The following is a 19,791-nucleotide window of genomic DNA, read 5'->3' as shown; positions in this document are numbered from 1 at the left end:
ACACATTCTTTTTTTTATTATTTTTTGAGACAGAGTCTCATTCTGTCACCCAGGCTGGAATGCAGTGGCACAATCTCAGCTCACTACAAACTCTGCCTCCCAGGTTCAAGCAGTCTTCCTGCCTCAGCCTCCCAAGTAGCTGGGACTACAGGCATACGCCACCACACCCAGCTAATGTTTGTATTTCTAGTAGAGATGGGATTTCACCATGTTGGTCAGGCTGGTCTGGAATTCCTGACCTCAAGTGATCCTCCAGCCTCAGCCTCCCAAAGTGCTGGGATTATAGGCGTGAACCACTGTGCCCAGCCCAAGACAGATTTTTAAAACTACATTTTTTGCTTCTTCCAAGTTCACTTCAGCACCCAGAACAGTGACTGCTCAAGTAAATTTTTTTGCATTGATTATTTAGTAACATTTATGCAAAATGCCTCATATGTACACAAAATACTTATGGCTTTAGCCCTTCTGTGATCTAACGATGTTTTATCAATTTAACTTTTCTTAAGTACTGTCATCCAACTAGCATGAAAACGTGGCCTTTTGTTAATTCTTTCTAAACATGTGATGTTATTGCCTTCTTTAAAAAATACACTTTCATCACAATGCAGATTTTTAACAGATTTTATTAGAATTTATGCAGAGGACATGTAAGAAGTGTAAGACTTGGTCCTTGACTTTGAGGAATTTCTAATCAAGACAGGTCCAGTGGAATATTCAGATAACAATGCAAAACAGCCCTCCTGTGATTAAATTCCCAAACTGATGATCTGTAAGCAAGTGCTTATTGTCCAGGTCATAGAAGGGAGGGTCCAGTTTAATTGCCACCTCCTTTGTCAGGGTTTCCCCTGGCCCTTTCATTCCACATTGATGGATACCATCTTCCCTCTCCTCCATGGTTTTCATATGTTGGAATTTTACAGTTGGAATTGGTGAAGTAGAGTCAGCAGTACATCTAGGCAGTGGTCATGGCTTGGGCAAATGCTACTAAGTCAAAGAAAAGGCTAGGAGTCAGGCTCAAGAGGATAACTGGAGATGAGACTGAAAAGGGAGTAGATTTGGGGGAAATTTGGAAGGCCGGGCAGAAGAGAATCAAGTTTGCTTTCTAAACCAGGGAGTTGCTGCTTGAAACATAGTCCATGTCAGAAGCATTAACTCAGAGACTCTCCAGCCTCCCTTTGATTGACTATCCAGAGAGTTCATGGAGGGGCAGGGGAGAGAAGAGATGGCATCAACAGAGAGGAGAGTTCATGAGCACGGAAGTGGGATATAAAAGCAGTATTAGTTTTCCCTTTTGCGTTGAGTCTCTGTATTTTTACCACAATGGTGCCTCTACCTAGAGATTCTTAAGCCCTGGCTTCCCACGCTTGTTAAAGAAAGAAATGATGATGCCATCCAGACACCTGCTAGCTTAGTTGAGGTTTTCAAAGCTATGCTTCTCTGGGAAGCTGCCATTAAACTACTGTGGATGAGCTCTGTGAATCCTCCCTGCCATGAACCAGACATTTCTTGCTATAATAGTGCAAGGAAACTGGAGGGCTTGTTTTTCATTAAGGTTTCTTAGGTTTCTGATTTGCAACCTCAGTGACTAAAATTCCATCCAAATACTGGAACACCCAGGGTGCTGTAGGTGCTTTAACTCACATCCTTAAAGGTGTACTCAGAAATAGTTTGATTCACTCAGAACAAGAACACCTGGTGCTCTTGAGACTTGGTATTTGTCAAAAACCAAAGGTTCATTTTCAGGAAGTTTGGATATCTTTATTTCTAGGAGAAAAGGTGTTTTCCCAGTTACGAGCTATAAATAATGAGGTCTTTCATAACAGTTCCAAGCCATGTTCAAAATAGATGGCCCAGAACAGCCTCCAAGGTACCATTCTGAAGCACCTGTGACTTACTTCCTTTTCTCACCATCCCCTGTGTTGATGTGAAAAATGTGTTTCAGCCCCACAGAAACTGGACACAACCAACCAGTCATTGTTAGAAATTTCTTTCTCCCCTGCCTCGGCATCTCTGCTGCTGCCAGAGATGACACCATTGTCAAAAATAGGACCCTACCAGCCTATAATCCTAGCACTTTGGAAAGCCAAGGAAGAAGGATTGCTTGAGCCCAGAAGTTCATGACCAGCCTGAGCAACAGAGTGAGACCCCTAACTCTACAAAAAATAAAAATAAATAGGACGCTGCCTTCATGCCCCAGCAACCTGAAGTCCTGGACACACTGCTCTTCCCAGCAAAGGCTTGCTCCCAGTCACTGTCGATGTCATTTGTATGCCTGGAACCCTGGTGTCCTGGGGGAAGCTTCAGGACAAGAACCCAATGGCTTCAGGTAAAAATGGCACCCATGGCTGTGCTGATAGATGGTATCGGCTCCCTTTTCATTCCCTCCCTTGACAGACAGGAATAACATATAGAAAAGATTCAAACTCAGTTAAGAAGCAGGGAGGGGAAGTGGGTGAGTGACAAACCTGACTTCATGCTCTGATTCAGGGGCGTGAGTGTTGGATCATAATGATTTCTGCATCTCTAAGAGCTACAGAGTGGTTTGTTCTATCTGAGAGTCCTGTAGCTTCAGGGCAGCCATTGTCCAATTCACATATGGGGTTTTGTGTTAATGGCTGCTGTTTAAATCCTCACAGAGCACAGATGGTGCCTGCATTGCATCAGCATTAACTGTTCTCCATTGGCAGAGCCCATTGCAGAAGCACAAGAAGGGAGGAGAAATCAGAAGTGTATCGTCTCTTTGGCAAAAAGTCTGGTTTCCATGTATGATTTTTATCCCAACTTACCGTACAGCTTTGAGTAGCCCAGTCAGCATATCTCAGCTTGTTACATGATGGTTGGTAAAGGACTTAGATGAAAGAAACTAAAGACTGTAGAAATACTATCATTGCTGCTGTATCAACCATGCTGATCAGGCATTCTCTGTAGCTTTGTTCCTTCTGTAAGCCACAGTAACACCATTTCTATTGCCAAGGAAAGGGCTCTGCTTGAGAAGCTGATACATAGATCTTCAGAATTTTTAGTACTTTTCTCTCAAAAGCCTTTCAAGTATATTACCTACCTGCATGTCTTCAGCTTGTCCCTATTTATTCCTATTTTGCAAATGAAAGGGACAAATGACAGCAGGTATCAAGGTCAGATTGCTTTCCCTGCTAAAGACCAGTGGGCCTCCCCTGGTAGCACCTGGGTTCTCAAGGCTATTGGAGGATTAGTGGTGTGTCAAGCTACTTGCTTCCAGAGGCAAGAAGAAAATAATATTTTCCATAAGAGACGTGTGATCTGTCAGTTCTTCAGTTCTGATTTCAGATGGAAAATATGACTTCAGTTCTTGAAGAAAAAATTCCCTAACCAGATACGACAGATGTCTTCAAATATGTGATGGATTGTCATGTGAAAGAGGGATTCAAATTGCTTGCCCAAGTGGGCAGTACTAGGGCTAGCTCAGTTTAGTTCAACTAATAGTTATTGAGAATCTAGGGTGTACAAGGCACATGCTTTCAATTGAAAGTGATGGAGTGGGGAGGAAGAAAGAAGAATATCTTGCTTAACTCGTAACACCAATTATGTCAGAACCCAGCAAGTTTGATATTGGTAGGAAAGTAAAATATTTGGTAAATCATGGGATAAATCAAGAAGTTACAGTCTCCAATGTCTATTCATGGTTGAAGCAGGAGTAATGTAAAAATGGACTTGGAGATTATTGCCACAGTGATAAATAGAATTTCTCAGAGAACCCAAGTAACCTGGTAAGCAGAAGGACATCACAGTGAAATATGGCTATGGTAAGGAATTCCATATTCGAAATAAAAATGTAACCACTGGCAAGACAAGCAGAGCCAAAAGTATATCTAGGCCAGTCACTGTGGCTTATGCTTGTAATCCCAGCACTTCAGAAGGCCCAGGCAGGTGGATTACTTGAGGTCAGGAGTTCGAGACCAGCGTGACCAACATGGCAAAACCCCTTCTCTACTAAAAATACAAAAAAATTAGCCGGGTGTGGTGACACACGCCTGTAATCCCAGCTACTTGGGAGGTTGAGGCACGAGAATCGCTTGAACCCGGAGGCGGAGGCTGCAGTTAGCTGAGATTGTGCCACTACATTCCAGCCTGGGTGACAGAGTGAGACTCCATCTCAAAAAAAAAAAGAATTACATCTAATAAGGTCTGTAAGCAAATCTAGAAACATAGGGCAGGGGCCCTCTGAAGAACACTAGGGGATTAGAAGAGAGAGGAGCAAAATTGATATTGTAGGAGTTTATGGGTCCTATTGTCAGGACAATAAAAGGTTCCATGTTCCCATTCCCATGTACAAAATTAGGTCAAATAGCTACCAGAATTCTCCTCGACCAGTAGATGAATACCTGAGTGGTTATTGATTTGCCACATTGGCAATTCCACCTTCCAGAAAGTAGAAGATGCAAAGGTAGAACTGCTATTCGGGTCGTAATCTGGCTAAAAGGAATTAACAAGAGTACACATGAGAGGATCTTTAGAAGAAAGCGGCAGTATCATCTTAAAGAACATGATAGTCAAAGAAGATTTTGTACAGTCCAAAATATTTCAAGACCTTTTTTATTGTGATTTTAAAAACAGATAACATAAAATTTACCATACATTTTTATGTGTACAGTTCAGTAGTGTTAAATAAGTTCAGTACTCTTAAGTATTCACATTGTTGTGAAACAGATCTCCAAAACTTTTTCATCTTGGAAAATCCAAAGCTCTGTACTCATTAAACAACTCCCCCTCTTTTTCTTCCCCCTAGCCCCTGATAAACGCCATTCCACTTTCTGTTCCTATGAATGTGACTACTTTTCAATGCCTCATATAAGTGGAATCACACAGAAGTTTCTTTTTATGATTAGCTTAATTCACTTAGCATAATGTCCTCAAGGTTCATCCATGTTAGAACACGTGACAGGATTTTCTTCCTTTTAAGGCTGAGAGTCCATTGTATGTATCTACCACATTTTGTTGATCCAGTTACTCATTAATGGAAATTTGGGTTGCTTTCACTTCTTGGCTATTGTGAATAGTGCTGCTGTGAACATGAGTGTACAAACACCCCTTTAAGACCCTGCTTTGGATTCTTTTGAAAATATCCCCCGAACTGGATTTGCTGGATCATATGGTAGTTCTATTTGTAATTTTTTAAGGAACCTTCATACTGTTTTCCATAGCAGTTGCACTGTTTTGCAATCTCTTTAACAATGCACAAGGGCCAAATGCAGTGACTCACACCTGTAATTTCTGCACTTTGGGAGAACGAGGCAGGAGAATCACTTGAGCCCAGGAGTTCAAGACCAGCCTGGGCAACATGGCAAGACTCTGTCTCTACAAAAATAAGAAATTAACTGGGCATGACGGTATGTGCCTCCTGTCCCAGCTACTTGGGAGGCTGAGATGGGAGGAGCACTTGAGCCTGGGAAGTTGAGCCTGCAGTGAACTATGATCATGCCACTGCACTCCAGCCTGGGTGACAGAGTGAGACCCTGTCTTAAAAACAAACAAGAAAAATAAAAAATAAAACGGTGCACAAGGATTTCAATTTCTCCACAGCCTCGCTGACACTTGTTACTCTGTTTTTTTGGTAGTAGTCATCCCAGTGGGTGTAAGGTGAGATCTCATTGTAGTTTTAATTTTTATTTCTCTGTTAATTAGTGACGTTGAGCATCTTTTCATATGTTTGTTGGCTATTTGTATGTCTTTGGAGAAACGTCTGTTCAAGTCCTTTGCCTACTTTTTAGTTGGGTTATTTTATATTTTGCTGTTGGGAGTTGTAGGAGTTCTTTAAATGAGAGTTCTTTACATAGGGGTTCTTTATATATCAACCCTTTATTAGCTATATGATTTACAAATATTCCCTCCCATTCCATGAGTTGCCTTTTTACTTTGTGACCTTTGATAGAGTCAGATTTTAAGTTTGATATAATCCCATTTGTTCATTTTTGCTTTTGTTTCTTGTGCTTTTGGTGTCATATCCAAGAACTCATTACCAAGTCCAATGACATGAAGCTTTTTCCCCATGTTTTCTTGTAGAGTTTTATAATTTTTGGTTCAAGACATTTTTAAACAGGTTTTTATGTTAATAAGAAAAAGGTAGAAATTATACATATGTGGGGAAAGATGATTCAGGAGGACTAGAAATGTCCAAAACAAAGTTCACATGAGGACCCTTTTCTTGCAAAAGGAGGGTAAATTGTGCCAGCAGTTTTGTTTCATTCAGAGTTTTATTTTAAACACTGGAAAAACACGAACAACTATGGGAACATGTATGGAACCACAAATAAGGTGTTCAAGAAAACTCAAGCCCAAAATGAGTGGAGACCTTTCAAAGAGGACCACAGAAAACAAAAATGAATTTGTGGTTCTCTTTGGAGCGTAAAGATGAGGAAACCAACAGCTGCTCATTGGGGCTGACTGTGTAGTACTGAGGATGGCAAAGAGCCCAGAGTTAATTTTATATTGTGCGTCAAGAATGACTGAATGAATGACCATAAGACTGAAAAGTGAGAAAAAACTTGGAAAAGGGAAAGGAAGCCCTAGGTAGATGAACAAAAAGAAAATCCTAAGCTCCCAGACTGGATGAAGTAAAGCCCCAAACTGCAGGGGGAATAATAGATATGATTATGATACAACTTGCTGTGGTCAAAATCTTTCAGGGACTGTGGAGCCAAGGAAAGCATCAAAAGACTAGAGATCAGAAATGGCATCGTTATTTTCAAAACAAAGAGAAGAAAGTGGATCTTTAAAATTTGACTGAATAGTAGTTTTTATAATAGGAATGATTTCTGAATATCTAGACAAGTACACACTCGGGTCAAAAATTTGATTTTGCAAGGTTAAGGTGGACACATGGCTTATCAATAGATACGGGGAGGAAATAAGCTCAGAGATGTTAATTGTAAATAATAAGTGACAGTGAAATCTGAGCACTTCTAGAAAATAGGATATAGACAGAGAGAGGTGATAGTCTGTCCTCTGTACCAATGATTGGAGCATTTATTCAATCCAGATATCTGCCAGGGGTGTAGTCACAGGCAATGTGGTTCAGAGGAGAGTAACAAGAAAGGTGTAAGAACTCATAACTGACTAAGCCAAAACTTCCATTCCTGAAACTTAACATGAAGAACCATTAGAAGGTGCTAATGAGGGGCCAAACTTCTCATCACTGGAAGCCTTCAAAAATGTTTTGTATTTTCTGGTTGAAGATCAAGTGGTTCATAGTTGGTTTGAAATGACTAGAGGGGTTGAGAGGGTGAAACCAGACCTTGAGTCAAGAAATTCTGGCCTAGGAAAATCATTGGTTTCTGGAATGGGGAGAGGGTCGTTTAAAATGGAAATTAGGTAATTTTTTCTAAATCTTCTTTTTAAAAATAATTTTCTTTTGGAGGCAGTTTTTCAAATGAAACCATAAACCTTGATGCAGGTTTTACTACTACATTACCAGTGAGTGGGATGCTTTTCACTTTTATTTTACACTGAGAAACGTGAAACATTACTACTATTTCATATCTATTTTAAGACCTACACTTATATTGAAATTGGATTTTTAAAAATTATTCTGTGAACTTCATTTTATAATCTTTCAGAAGGGAGATTTTCTGTTTTCACCATATGCTTTTAGGGTAAATATGAATATAGTTCCTTGTATCTGTATCATATATGACTTTTGCCTGTCACTAACCTAGGAAATATAACCATCTATACCTGAATGGGAAAATTATGAGTGCCACATATGAAGGAGGTGAGATGAGATGGGCAAAACCACCCAGTTGAAACGAAGGTTCCACATACCCAAGGTGTCGCCAGTTCTCAGGAAAGACAATATGGAATGTTTGCTTTTGGAACCTTCTCCTGTTCTCATCAACCCTGAAACAACCAAAGAAATACCTAAGGGGCAGTTTCAGCCATTATATAGCCCCATGATCATTCTGAGCCGACTATCACAGATAAGGGACACGTAACGCTCCCCCTAGACATCAACTTCATCCGACTGCCATTCCACTCTGGAACAAAGCTCTGGTGTCATGTGGCACCCCGCCAGAAGGGCATTTCTGCTTTGTCTTCTAGATTCTAAGGACCAATACTTAGCTAGGCCTGATAATTTACCGAATCCCCACGTGGTAAAAGGGCTTCGTAGGATTTGCAGAGTTTCATTGAGCAGGAAAGGGACACAGCATTTATCTTCATTCTTCAGGAGGAATCCAGACACTGGAAAAATAGAACCAATTATGAGATGCACCTTCTGCATACCAAAAGATGTACTGCATCCAATTGGCCAGACTTTTTTGGTTAGAGCTATATAAAACTGAATATTTTAGAGAGAGTGATAAAATTTACAATAACATGTTTCCATATGAAATAGCATTTCTTTCCTGGTTCACTTCAGAGAAACAGCAACAGGTAGAAAGGGAGCATGAGAGTTGAACTCCGTGGTCGGAAGACTTGAGTTTAGCCCTAGCCAGGCAGCCCTGTGACTTTGGGTAAATCCCTTCACCTTTCTGGGCCTTGGCCTCCTTGTCTGTAAAATGGATTGTTAAGTCAGGGAACTAGAAACCATGCCAGGTGTTTCAAATAGAGGGGCTATAAAACAGGAAATTGGTTACACAGGTGTTGGAAAACTGGAAGAACAGAAAAGGGAAGGAGAGCTAACCTAATGATTAATGACCACAGAAAGTATCTACCGCTTCTAGGGCTGGAGGGGATGAAAGGGACCTGTGAGCATGGTGGAGGGGCTGGTGCCTCGGGAGCTGCAGCTGTGGGGCAGACAGCCCCTTCTGGACACTCCACCACAGAGTCAGGGACGCAGCCGCTTCCAGAACACACCACCAAGGAAGGAAAGATAAACAGAGCAAGAGACAGAAGGAGCCACAGTGTCTTCATGCCTCCCACCTTCTGAGCTCACCCGCCTGTGCACCTGTTGGCAGGTCCGATAATAAGTCAACCAGCAAAAGAGCCTAGGAAACAGAGTTTTTGAACTCCCAGCCTTAGCAAGAGGGAAATATGAGAAGAGTGGATGTGAGTCCGAGAGACAATAGTAAATAACCAACATATGAGTTTACAACATCAAACTAAAATTCAGTCAAATAATAGAAGTCAAAATTAGTAGTTGGTAAGGACTATTTCAATTTTCCAGTTATGTTTGTATTAAGGTAGTTAAGTTATATTCAAGTAGTGTTACAGAGATACACACGCACAGAGAGAGTAATAATAGTTTTGGTTCTGGCCTCAACAGTTTGTGAATAATTTTTTTAGATGTTTTTTAATTTAAAAAGTTTGTAGTGAGTCATGGTTTAGGAAAAACTACAAGTAAATTTCTGAAAACCGTGTGACAGGAGAAATCATAGCAAAAATGTGGGTTATGGTAGGGTCTGTCCTCAAGAATTCCTGAGAATAATTGCAGGGAGTCGGAGTCTATTAACTGATTCAAGTCATGACTCTCTATTATGGGGATTCGAGTCAGGCCTTTGCTCACTGAGCCTACATGATTTTCCTTTTTTTACTAATCAAAAAGTACCTTGGTGGGCTGACCATGTTTTTCAGCCCAAAGTTGAAGTCAAATGGTGTTCTACTGTTTGACCTCCACCCTGGGATGCCATCACCCCCTCCTCAAATCAGGGAGTCCATTTCAACTGCAGGGAATAGGGGTGTGTGTGTGTGTGTGTGTGTGTGTGTGTGTGTGTGTGTGTGTGTGTGTGTGTGTGTGTGTGTGTGTGTGTGTGTGTGTGTGTGTGTGTGTGTGTGTGTGTGTGTGTGTGTGTGTGTGTGTGTGTGTGTGTGTGTGTGTGTGTGTGTGTGTTATTGACAGGGCCAGATTCACGAGCATAAAACCTGTGCAACTACTTGCACAGGGCCCCATGCTCAGAGGGGTCCTGTACTTTATTTAATGTTCTCTTGTCACTCTTGAAATTCTGAATCTCTGAACAAGAGGCTAACATGTTCATTTTGCACTAGGCCCTGCAAACCATCTAGCCAGTTCTGGTTTTGTGGTAGGGGAGGGCAACTGTGAATAGAGGACCAGGAAAGGTCTCAGTGAGGAAATGGCATTTGAGGAAAAGCCGGAAGATGATGAGGGAGTGAGACCTGCCTTTCATTTACTTATTCTGAAGAACTTCAACTCAGCCCTCAACACTTGGCAAGTGTTACCTCCTCTAAGCAGCCTTACGCTAATTCCCTTAGCAGTTACTGCTCCAGCCCTGTCCTCCCAGCATCCTGCAAATACTTCTGTTATGTACTCAGGTGACACTGTAAACATTTATATTGAACATCTGTCTCCCCAGTCACTTGTTAGTTCCTTGGAGAAAAAGGTGGTGTTTTATTCATATTTGTAGCAACAGCAATAATACTGGTTGTTACTTAATGCCAGATCCTGTTCCAAAGGTTTTACTACAAGGCAGGCACTGTCAGTATCCCTGTCTTACAGTTGTAGAAACTAAAGCATAGAGAAACTAAAGCACAGAAAGGTTAAGAAACCAGCCCAAGTGACACAGCTGGTAGACAGCAGAGCTGAGACTTGAATCCAAGAAAGTGGAGTCCCCAGACCTTGCATAGTACACAGTGAGTGCCTAGCACATCGTTGGAGAATGAAAAAATGAGTATGGATGGACACAGTGGCTCATGCCTGTAATCCCAGCACTTTGAGAGGCCGAGGCAGGAAAATGGCTTGAGCCCAGGAGTTCGAGGCCAGCCTGGACAACATAGTGAGACCTCATCTCTAAAAAATAAAATAAAATTAGTAAACAAAAAAATTATAAGTGACTGAATGATCAGATAGAGTCTCAGGAGTAAAACTTACAAATAGGAGAAGGATTTTTACATTGTGGCTGCAGATCCAAGTTCAAACCTGCACAGGAGAGAAAAGACACTCCGTTTATGTTTTAAGACATATTCACTAAGACAAATAATGATTTTCTTTAGCTAAAAGAACCACCATATGAAATTATATATGTATAAATCAATTTCAGTATTGATTTAGTTTTTATATTATTACCTTAGGAATAGAACACAAAATAAGCTCTATCTAAAATTCATAATAAAATTGCCCAGGCACAATGGCTAACACTTGTAGTCCCAATACTTTGGGAGGTCAAGATAGACGGATTGCTTGAGTCTAGGAGTTTGAGACCACCTGGGCAAAATGGTGAAACCCCGTCTCTACTAAAAATACAAAAATTAGCTGGGCATAGTGGTATGTGCCGATAGTCCCAGCTATTCGAGAGGCTGAATTGGGAGAATCACCTGAGCCCCAAAGGTCGAGGCTGCAGTAAGCCAAGATCATGCCACTGCACTCCAGCCTGGACAACCAGTATGAGACCCTGTCAGTAAATAAATAAATAAAATTAATACGAGGCCAGATGTGGCTCACGCCTGTAATCCTAGTACTTTGGGAGGCTGAGGCAGGAGGATCCCTTGAGCCCAGGAGTTTGAGACAAGCCTGGGCAACATAGGGAGACCCTGTCTCTAAAAATAAATAAAATAAAAATTAATACTAAAATAACAGAAGCTTTGTTGAAATAGGTGAATTAATTTAACAAATACTTTCTAAATGTCTAGCATGCTGCTTTGGGAAGAAGAATGTGATAATGTAGATATGAATTATAGAAAATTGAGATGAGGAGTGATGCCTGATCACTAAGTCAGTTTTCGTCCTGCAGAGTGGGATGCAGTACAGTAAGAGAGTGGGAAGGGAGAATTAGTTGTCACCAGCATTACTTTCATCATTTGACAAGTGCCTTGCTGTGCAAATACAACCCAGAGGGGTTGTCAGTGGTCTAGCGTTTTAAAAAGCCCTTGAGCAGGGGTTCATTACCTTTATCTTCCTGGTTCCTGCAGTGTGTAAGAGATCCAGCTTCATCAGGAAAGCGTACATGGTGTTGCTGAAGGTTTAAGTTTCCCTTTTTTGTGAAGTTGTGATTAAGGGACCTTGAGAATCGTGCCAGCCCTCTCCCAGGGAGCAGTCACCTGTCCTCTGGATTCATCTGATCAGCCTTCTGCAGATAGGCTCAATGCTACAGCCATGTGTATACACTGCCAAAACCAACTGGAGACACCTTAATCATGTAGCTTATGTAGAGAATGATGTTCCAAGTCTCAAAAATCCTCAAACCCTATTTTCAATAAATGCCTGAAGGCTGACTGCCTCATCCGTGTCACAGTCCAGAGATGGAACTGTTATAAATATCCTCGTAAACTCTGTCCTGCAGCAAAATAGATGTCTCATGAAACACTGAGCTCCCCAAAACATTGAGCTCCCCAGCTTTGCAAACAGTGCCTAAACTTTCTCTACCAGTTGAGTTTTCATCAGCCCATCTTCCTTTCAGCAGAGAGATGATATGTTAGAATCCAATGGAATAAAGGGTTAAGGGTCATAGTTACAGTGGGTCAAATTTCAACACATTGTCAGCATCTTGACTTGCACCATCAGACATGGTACCCTGGCCTTATTTCTTTCATGGTTGAACCAACTTATATGTGCCAACTGCTAGCTGAGGTCATCGCCTCCTAGGAAGCAGTCTGTGGGAGGTTGGAGGGTTAACTTTCTGCCTTCTCCGAGGTCTCGCCCCCACATGGCACACTGTATTCTGGCCCCAGTGTGTGATCCCATCTCATCTGTATCAGAATGAGTATTGCATAGTATGAGACCAGGTAGTTACATATTTAAGTGCAATTAAAAAATATTCTTCGAAATGAGGCATTCAAAATATTTTCATTCAAAATGCAAGACTGTTATCCCAAGTTGTCCCTAACACCGTATTTTGCGTTTGTTTCTCATACCTTGAGGCCACTGCTGACCAGTGGATTTTAGCCTAGATGGGTCTGCTTAGAGCAGAGGGATGCAACTCCATTACGTCAGTGAATTGGAACTATTCTTCTATTTATAGCCACTTCATTCCATTTTAACTTTATGATCATTACTTTTTAAAATACCATTTTATGAGTTGTTAGTTTTGTGTGTAATTCTGCACCTCCCACCCCCTCTTATTTTTTCCCATTATTAGAGCCTTATGTGTTAAGAACAAAAGTAAGTAACAATGCAGACTTGGGGTCACAGTTTCATGAACATACAGCTTTTCACTGGTACCTGAATATTTGCATTCTGAGTATAATGAATGAATTTAAATGGTCCCTAAAAATGGGTAGACAGTGCCACCTTCTCAAGATGGAGGCTAAGCCAGTATTTAGAAAGCCTCTGCCTATTGTAACACTTGCTGGCAGGTGTGATGGGCACTTGCTTTCTGTTTTGTGTATCTGGAGCAATTACCACTGCCTAAAGTAGACCAGAGATGGGTTCCTAGGAGGGACCCTTGTGACAGTTCAGAAAGGAGCCATCGTATCAAAGCAACCCTTGACCTAGAGCAGACACTCAAGGTGTGCTGATAGAAGTGTTCAAGGGGCCCCATCGCTAGTCCCCTCAGCAGTCTCCTATCCTGAACTTGCCTGGATTTCTCAGTTGACAACTACTCATATAATCTTGCAATGGCTTTTCCATTGTTGACTTACATTGTTACTTAGTTAACTTTTCATCATTTGTACCTCTTCTACAAAGCTAAATCTTAGATCTCTTGAGCACAGGCCTGAGTCCTGCACATATCCTTCCCTCACACCACTGAGCACAGAAGAAGAAACAGACTGGACTTGGTTTGGAATCCTAGCTCTCCACTGACTAGCACTGACCATGGATAAACTCCTTCACCTCCCTGCTTCACAGTTTCCTTATCTACAGAATAAGGGCAGTCATGCCTGCCTTGCAGGGCGTTACAAGAGCACAGTGCTGGGCACTAGGAGATACTTGGTAAATGATCATCATTCTGGCTCACCAAACAAAGCCTCACACACAGAAGCTGAGCAAAATCTTGCAGACTTAAATATGACAAAGCAGGACTGAAACCAGAATGGGAGAAGAGCTAGTTATGAGCTCTTGAACTTTCATGGTGAGGACACCATTTCCTCTGCCTTTGGGCTTAAGTGACAGTTTACAAACCAGGTTTTTTATCTGTGACTCTTTCATGACCATATGACGATCATTTCAAGCTCAGCAAGTCTCCTAAGCCTCAGTGATCTAAGGAGTGCCATTGATTTGTGATGTGGAGACTTTGCTCATTCACATCCTTGGTCCAATTCATACATTTAAGCATCAGCTCTTCCCTAAGCGGAGATGCTTTCTCCAGCTCCTTGCAGCCATGTGGCAGAGGGTGACTCCCAGTACTGCTTCCTGATCTGCAGATCCCCATGGATGTCCCTGGCTTCTTTAGAAATTTTCTTTACAAGAGGCCACAGTGGAAGATAGTGGTAAGGCTTACTTAAGACCTACAGCATCAAAAAAAAAAAAATGGTGATAAGGATGGGAGTATGAGAAAAACTGTGTGAACAGTATAAATAGCATTGAAATTAGTTTCCTACATTTCCCGTATAGTGAGCACCTTTGCCAAAACTCAAGAAGCGTCTTATCCACCCTTTTGGCAACTGGCACATTACAGAGGAGCATAGGATCATTACAAGGGCAGGGGTCAACTCTGCATTGATTTCACCATTTCTGTCTTTGTGGTGGAGCCACGTGGCAGTAAAGGAATAGGTCATGTGACATTCTTGTCATCTTCTTCAGTTACCTATAAATATACATTTCCTTGTTTTTTTACTTTCTTTTAAAGATTCCTGGAAGAAAAGGACATGAAACAGATGTATTGTCAGTACTACATTTGCTGAACCTATTACCATGTCAGCTTAGCAGGATACAAAAGTGTCGGTCAGATGACGTCCTTTTTAATGCTGGTACTGTGACACGGGGCAAACAGAGACCCTTGCCTGCCTGCCTGCCTTTGATCGGTTGATCGGTTCAGTTAGTTGATTTACATGATGCCTTGCTCCAAAAGTAACTTGAGACAACACCCTCTAAACATACTGTGTTGTCACCTTGCATACACAGTAGTAGTATGTTAGGACACAGTTTGACTTATGACATATTCGGTAACGTACAAGCTTTTAACAAGTATTTACCATGTTAGAGACCCCAGGTTAGATTAGATGCAAGGTTACAAAGACAGACAAAACCATTCCTGATCTGAAGGAGCTTGCTGTCTTATGGTAGAAACAGACACAATTAGGTATAATAAAAGGGAGATGGCAATGATTGCCCATATAGAATTTATAATGTGGGTCTAGCAGTCATGGCTTTTTGTTTTGTTTTTTTAACCAAATATGTCTGGACTCATCATCTGATAGAAAAAAAAATTTAATATGGAATCTTACTTGAGTACTTTAAAAAGATTAACAATTAAAATCCCGTTCAGTTACATGTCTAAGAAATTTCCCTTACTGGAAAGAATGCAATGATATGAAATCAGTGCTGCCCTGGAGAATCCAGCACGTCTCCTCATCTGGCTATGAGAGCTGAGAGGACAATGTCATTCATTCTCTCTAAGAGGACTGGAGAGCGCTCCCAAAGGAGTGAATGTCCAGGTTGAATCTTGAACATCAATTACAGGTCCTTGCAAGAATTTTGGCTCTGTATGCTGCAGTGAGTTTAATACACACAGAAGTCAGCTACAAAGTTCACCAGTTCACCTTGCTGTGCACTCACTCCCCCAGCTAAAATTTTGTATCACTGCTACCATACTTTCTAGCAAGGACCCCATGATTGCTGCTTTCATTTGATTTGTACAGGATTTGTAGACATGCCTCACCTTCCTGTGTGGTCAGCAGTGCTTGCAAGAACCTAGAGGATGTGTGGTTTTATGCGCAGGGTAAGGAAGCCTGCCCTGATGAACACCAGCAAGTTTAATCCATTTCCATCTGAAAAAACAATTGGCCTTAGGCAACATATTCTTAATTGTCTAAGGCATTGTGTGTGAGCGGGCATGCGTGCGGGCACACACATGTTTGTGTGCATATGCAAGCTGTGCATTAATAGCACACTTTCAATCTTTGTAAAATATAATGGATAAGCAGCAGATGACAGTAGGCTTAGCCCCTGAAGATTTACCAGGAAAAAAAGACAGCTGCATGGCAAAGCTGCTGCTAATAATTAGGGAAGGAATAGCCCATACCCTGTGCCACTCAGCAGCTTCAGCCATTTAAATGACAGCTGGTTTGTTTAACTCTGCAACCCCCATTCATTATGGGCCAGGGGTTGATTTCGCCTTGAGCACACCACTTTTGATTGTTGTCATCTCTGGTGAGATAATGAGATCATCATCATCATAAGATCAGGTAGGACATGATGACCAAAAGTCTCAAGTAGAAACTGTGATGGATGAGCAAAACAGGATTTGTTTTAATGTCTCTTTTAACATTGTAAGTGAGGAAAACCTATTTTTGCAACTCCCTGGACTTAGTTTTTTGCAGGGCCACATTGCCATTTTTGTGGTTGACAAGAAAACGTTAAGGCTCTCTTGGGCTCCAGCAAGCTGCAAGAAGTGTCACAACACTCCCCCCTCGTGTAGAATGGCTCTCAACAGGACTGATTGGGAGGGAAATTAATAGGCTCCCCATTGTCACCGTGCATTTTTGCCAGGATATTTCATTAGTGTAAACACTGAACCCGTTGTCATCTTGTTTAGCCACTTGACCCTGGTGATTTTCAATTCTGTCTGTGCTGTGATGGAGTACAACAGTGGCATGCACGAGACAGGCACTAATTATTGGAAGCAGAATCATTGCTGACCCAGTACTACAAGATTAACTGCCCCTTTGCAGTCTTTATTCTGGGACATTAGCACTGTCTGGTTATCTTGCTTCAGTTGAGGGATTCGGGACAATAGCAGTGCTGATGGTAACGTTGGCGATTTCCCTGTTTGTTTTGCAGGTCACGGCCAGGGGCTTTGGGCCGCTGTTACAGTTTGCCTACACTGCCAAGCTGTTACTCAGCAGAGAAAACATCCGCGAGGTCATCCGCTGTGCTGAGTTCCTGCGCATGCACAACCTGGAGGACTCGTGCTTCAGCTTCCTGCAGACCCAGCTCCTGAACAGTGAGGATGGCCTGTTTGTGTGCCGGAAGGATGCTGCGTGCCAGCGCCCGCACGAGGACTGCGAGAATTCTGCAGGAGAGGAGGAAGAGGAAGAGGAGGAGACGATGGATTCAGAGACGGCCAAGATGGCTTGCCCCAGGGACCAGATGCTTCCAGAGCCCATCAGCTTTGAGGCCGCCGCCATCCCCGTAGCAGAGAAGGAAGAAGCCCTGCTGCCCGAGCCTGACGTGCCCACGGACACCAAGGAGAACTCAGAAAAGGACGCGTTAACGCAGTACCCCAGATACAAGAAATACCAGCTTGCATGTACCAAGAATGTCTATAATGCATCATCACACAGTACCTCAGGTTTTGCAAGCACATTCCGAGAAGATAACTCTAGCAACAGCCTCAAGCCGGGGCTTGCCAGGGGGCAGATTAAAAGTGAGCCGCCCAGTGAAGAGAATGAGGAAGAGAGCATCACGCTCTGCCTGTCTGGAGATGAGCCTGACACCAAGGACAGAGCGGGGGATGTCGAGATGGACCGGAAACAGCCCAGCCCTGCCCCTACCCCCACGGCCCCAGCTGGGGCCGCCTGCCTGGAGAGATCCAGGAGCGTGGCCTCGCCCTCCTGCTTAAGGTCTCTGTTCAGCATAACGAAAAGTGTGGAGCTGTCTGGCCTGCCCAGTACATCTCAGCAGCACTTTGCCAGGAGTCCAGCCTGCCCTTTTGATAAGGGAATCACTCAGGGTGACCTTAAAACTGACTACACCCCTTTCACAGGGAATTATGGACAGCCCCACGTGGGCCAGAAGGAGGTGTCCAACTTCACCATGGGGTCGCCCCTCAGGGGGCCTGGGTTGGAGGCTCTCTGTAAACAGGAGGGAGAGCTGGACCGGAGGAGCGTGATCTTCTCCTCCAGCGCTTGTGACCAAGTGAGCACCTCGGTGCATTCTTATTCTGGGGTGAGCAGTTTGGACAAAGACCTCTCTGAGCCGGTGCCAAAGGGTCTGTGGGTGGGAGCTGGCCAGTCCCTCCCCAGCTCGCAGGCCTACTCCCACGGTGGGCTGATGGCCGACCACTTGCCAGGAAGGATGCGGCCCAACACCAGCTGCCCGGTGCCAATCAAAGTCTGCCCTCGCTCACCCCCCTTGGAGACCAGGACCAGGACTTCCAGCTCCTGCTCTTCCTATTCCTACGCGGAGGACGGGAGCGGGGGCTCACCCTGCAGCCTCCCTCTCTGTGAGTTCTCCTCCTCGCCCTGTTCCCAGGGAGCCAGATTCCTTGCCACAGAACATCAGGAACCAGGCCTGATGGGAGATGGAATGTACAACCAAGTGCGGCCCCAAATTAAATGTGAGCAGTCTTACGGAACCAACTCCAGTGACGAATCCGGATCGTTCTCGGAAGCAGACAGTGAGTCGTGTCCTGTGCAGGACAGGGGCCAGGAGGTAGGGAACCCACATAAATTCAAGCATGTGACCCACTCTCTAGGCCCTTTGTCTGGACTACTCCCTGCCCCCCACCACTCCCACATTGTTCTTACGTGCTGAGATTAAAGATGACGGTAGAGAGACTGCCTTCCCCATCCACAGAGGCAGGATGCTGAAGGTGATTCCACATTAACCACTTCAGTCCTAGAAAAGCACTTGATACTTGATCTGGATCTCAATACTCGACAAGCAGAGGCAAGCTGCTGAGTAAAAAAAACACTGAAGTCTAATGCATGAAGTACACTGAGGCACTCCAGACCCCCCTCTTTCTCCTCCCTCTCTCCCCCTCCTACTTCTGCTTTAGAAGGATGCCATGTTCATCTCCCTCATCCTTGCCCTTCACCCCTTCAGCATAAAGGAAGATATAGAATCTCTTTCCAGGTTGATCGATTGAAACCAAATAGATCAACACTCTCCCAGCACCTTTTAGATTTTCCTTGTCAACGGAAGACCCCAGGGCCATCCCATGTCCATCACAGTGAAGGTGATGGAAGGCTCACCATTTATCCCGGTCCTGGGGTCATCACAGAAGCACCCTAGTCAGCCACACATAATGTATAATGGATCATTTCCCGAGCTCCCTCAAATGCTAGGAAGACATTTTGAGAAGTAGTGGGGTAGAGTAGCAGTTTCATCCACCCTGAAAGCAATGTACTTGCTAGGAAAAATGTCGAGAGGCTCCATGTGTGTTTTACCATTGCTGGAAGAGGGGAACAGGGGCAACAGCAGCCACATCATGAGCAAGACTCACAAGACTAAGGAGAGGAAAGAAGAGGCCCCCCCAGAGGACCCACCTCCCCAATAACATGAACATTCCCTAGAAAGACCTGAGAGAGTCTGTGTCGTGACCTGGCATTCACTGCACTGTCTTGCTGATTGACAAGGTACCAGCTTGAGACTGCTACCTGTGTCTCAGACCCCCCTCAGGAGCGGGACTGAACAAACCGAGTGACAAGTCCCTTCTCAGAGCTGTATATCCCAAAAACACAGGAAGAAATGAAACATGGTCCTCCTGAGGCCAGCAACCTTGGTACCCATCTGTGCTCTCTGGATGTTACCAGCCTCTGTAAGGCAGAGATGTTAACCCAGCCAGAAAGCAGAAATGCCATACGGGATGAGGTGGCTTTTCACAGAGCCACGTGCAGTTTATTCAGCCTCTACAAGATTGTCGAGAAGCACATGAGGTTTTAGTTTGGGCATGTTTTGAAACTAGATGCCAAAGTCCCCTGTGCCAACTGCAAAAGTGCCCTGTGGTCACTTTATTTGCTCGCTAGCCTGGTTTCTGCCCCTCTCTTAACTGCCTAGCAGACATGAGAAAGAGAAACACTGAAAGGATTTAATTTAAAATAAAT

General features: G+C 43.4%; 1 protein-coding gene across 7 annotated transcripts in view; it reads left to right on the top strand.

The window, feature by feature from the left end:
* The window catches only part of BACH2 (BTB domain and CNC homolog 2), a 368,045-nt gene that overhangs the window by 327,348 nt on the left and 20,906 nt on the right, over nt 1-19,791 (top strand). For all 7 annotated transcript variants that reach the window (XM_063666431.1, XM_063666430.1, XM_063666432.1 and 4 more), the window contains one exon: nt 16,805-18,397. In XM_063666431.1, coding sequence (XP_063522501.1) covers nt 16,805-18,397 — 1,593 coding nt within the window. The remainder of the gene's footprint in view (nt 1-16,804; nt 18,398-19,791) is intronic.

Source organism: Pongo pygmaeus, chromosome 5, assembly GCF_028885625.2.
Source record: "Pongo pygmaeus isolate AG05252 chromosome 5, NHGRI_mPonPyg2-v2.0_pri, whole genome shotgun sequence".
Lineage (NCBI taxonomy): Eukaryota > Metazoa > Chordata > Mammalia > Primates > Hominidae > Pongo > Pongo pygmaeus.
This window is presented reverse-complemented; position numbering and strand designations above follow the sequence as displayed.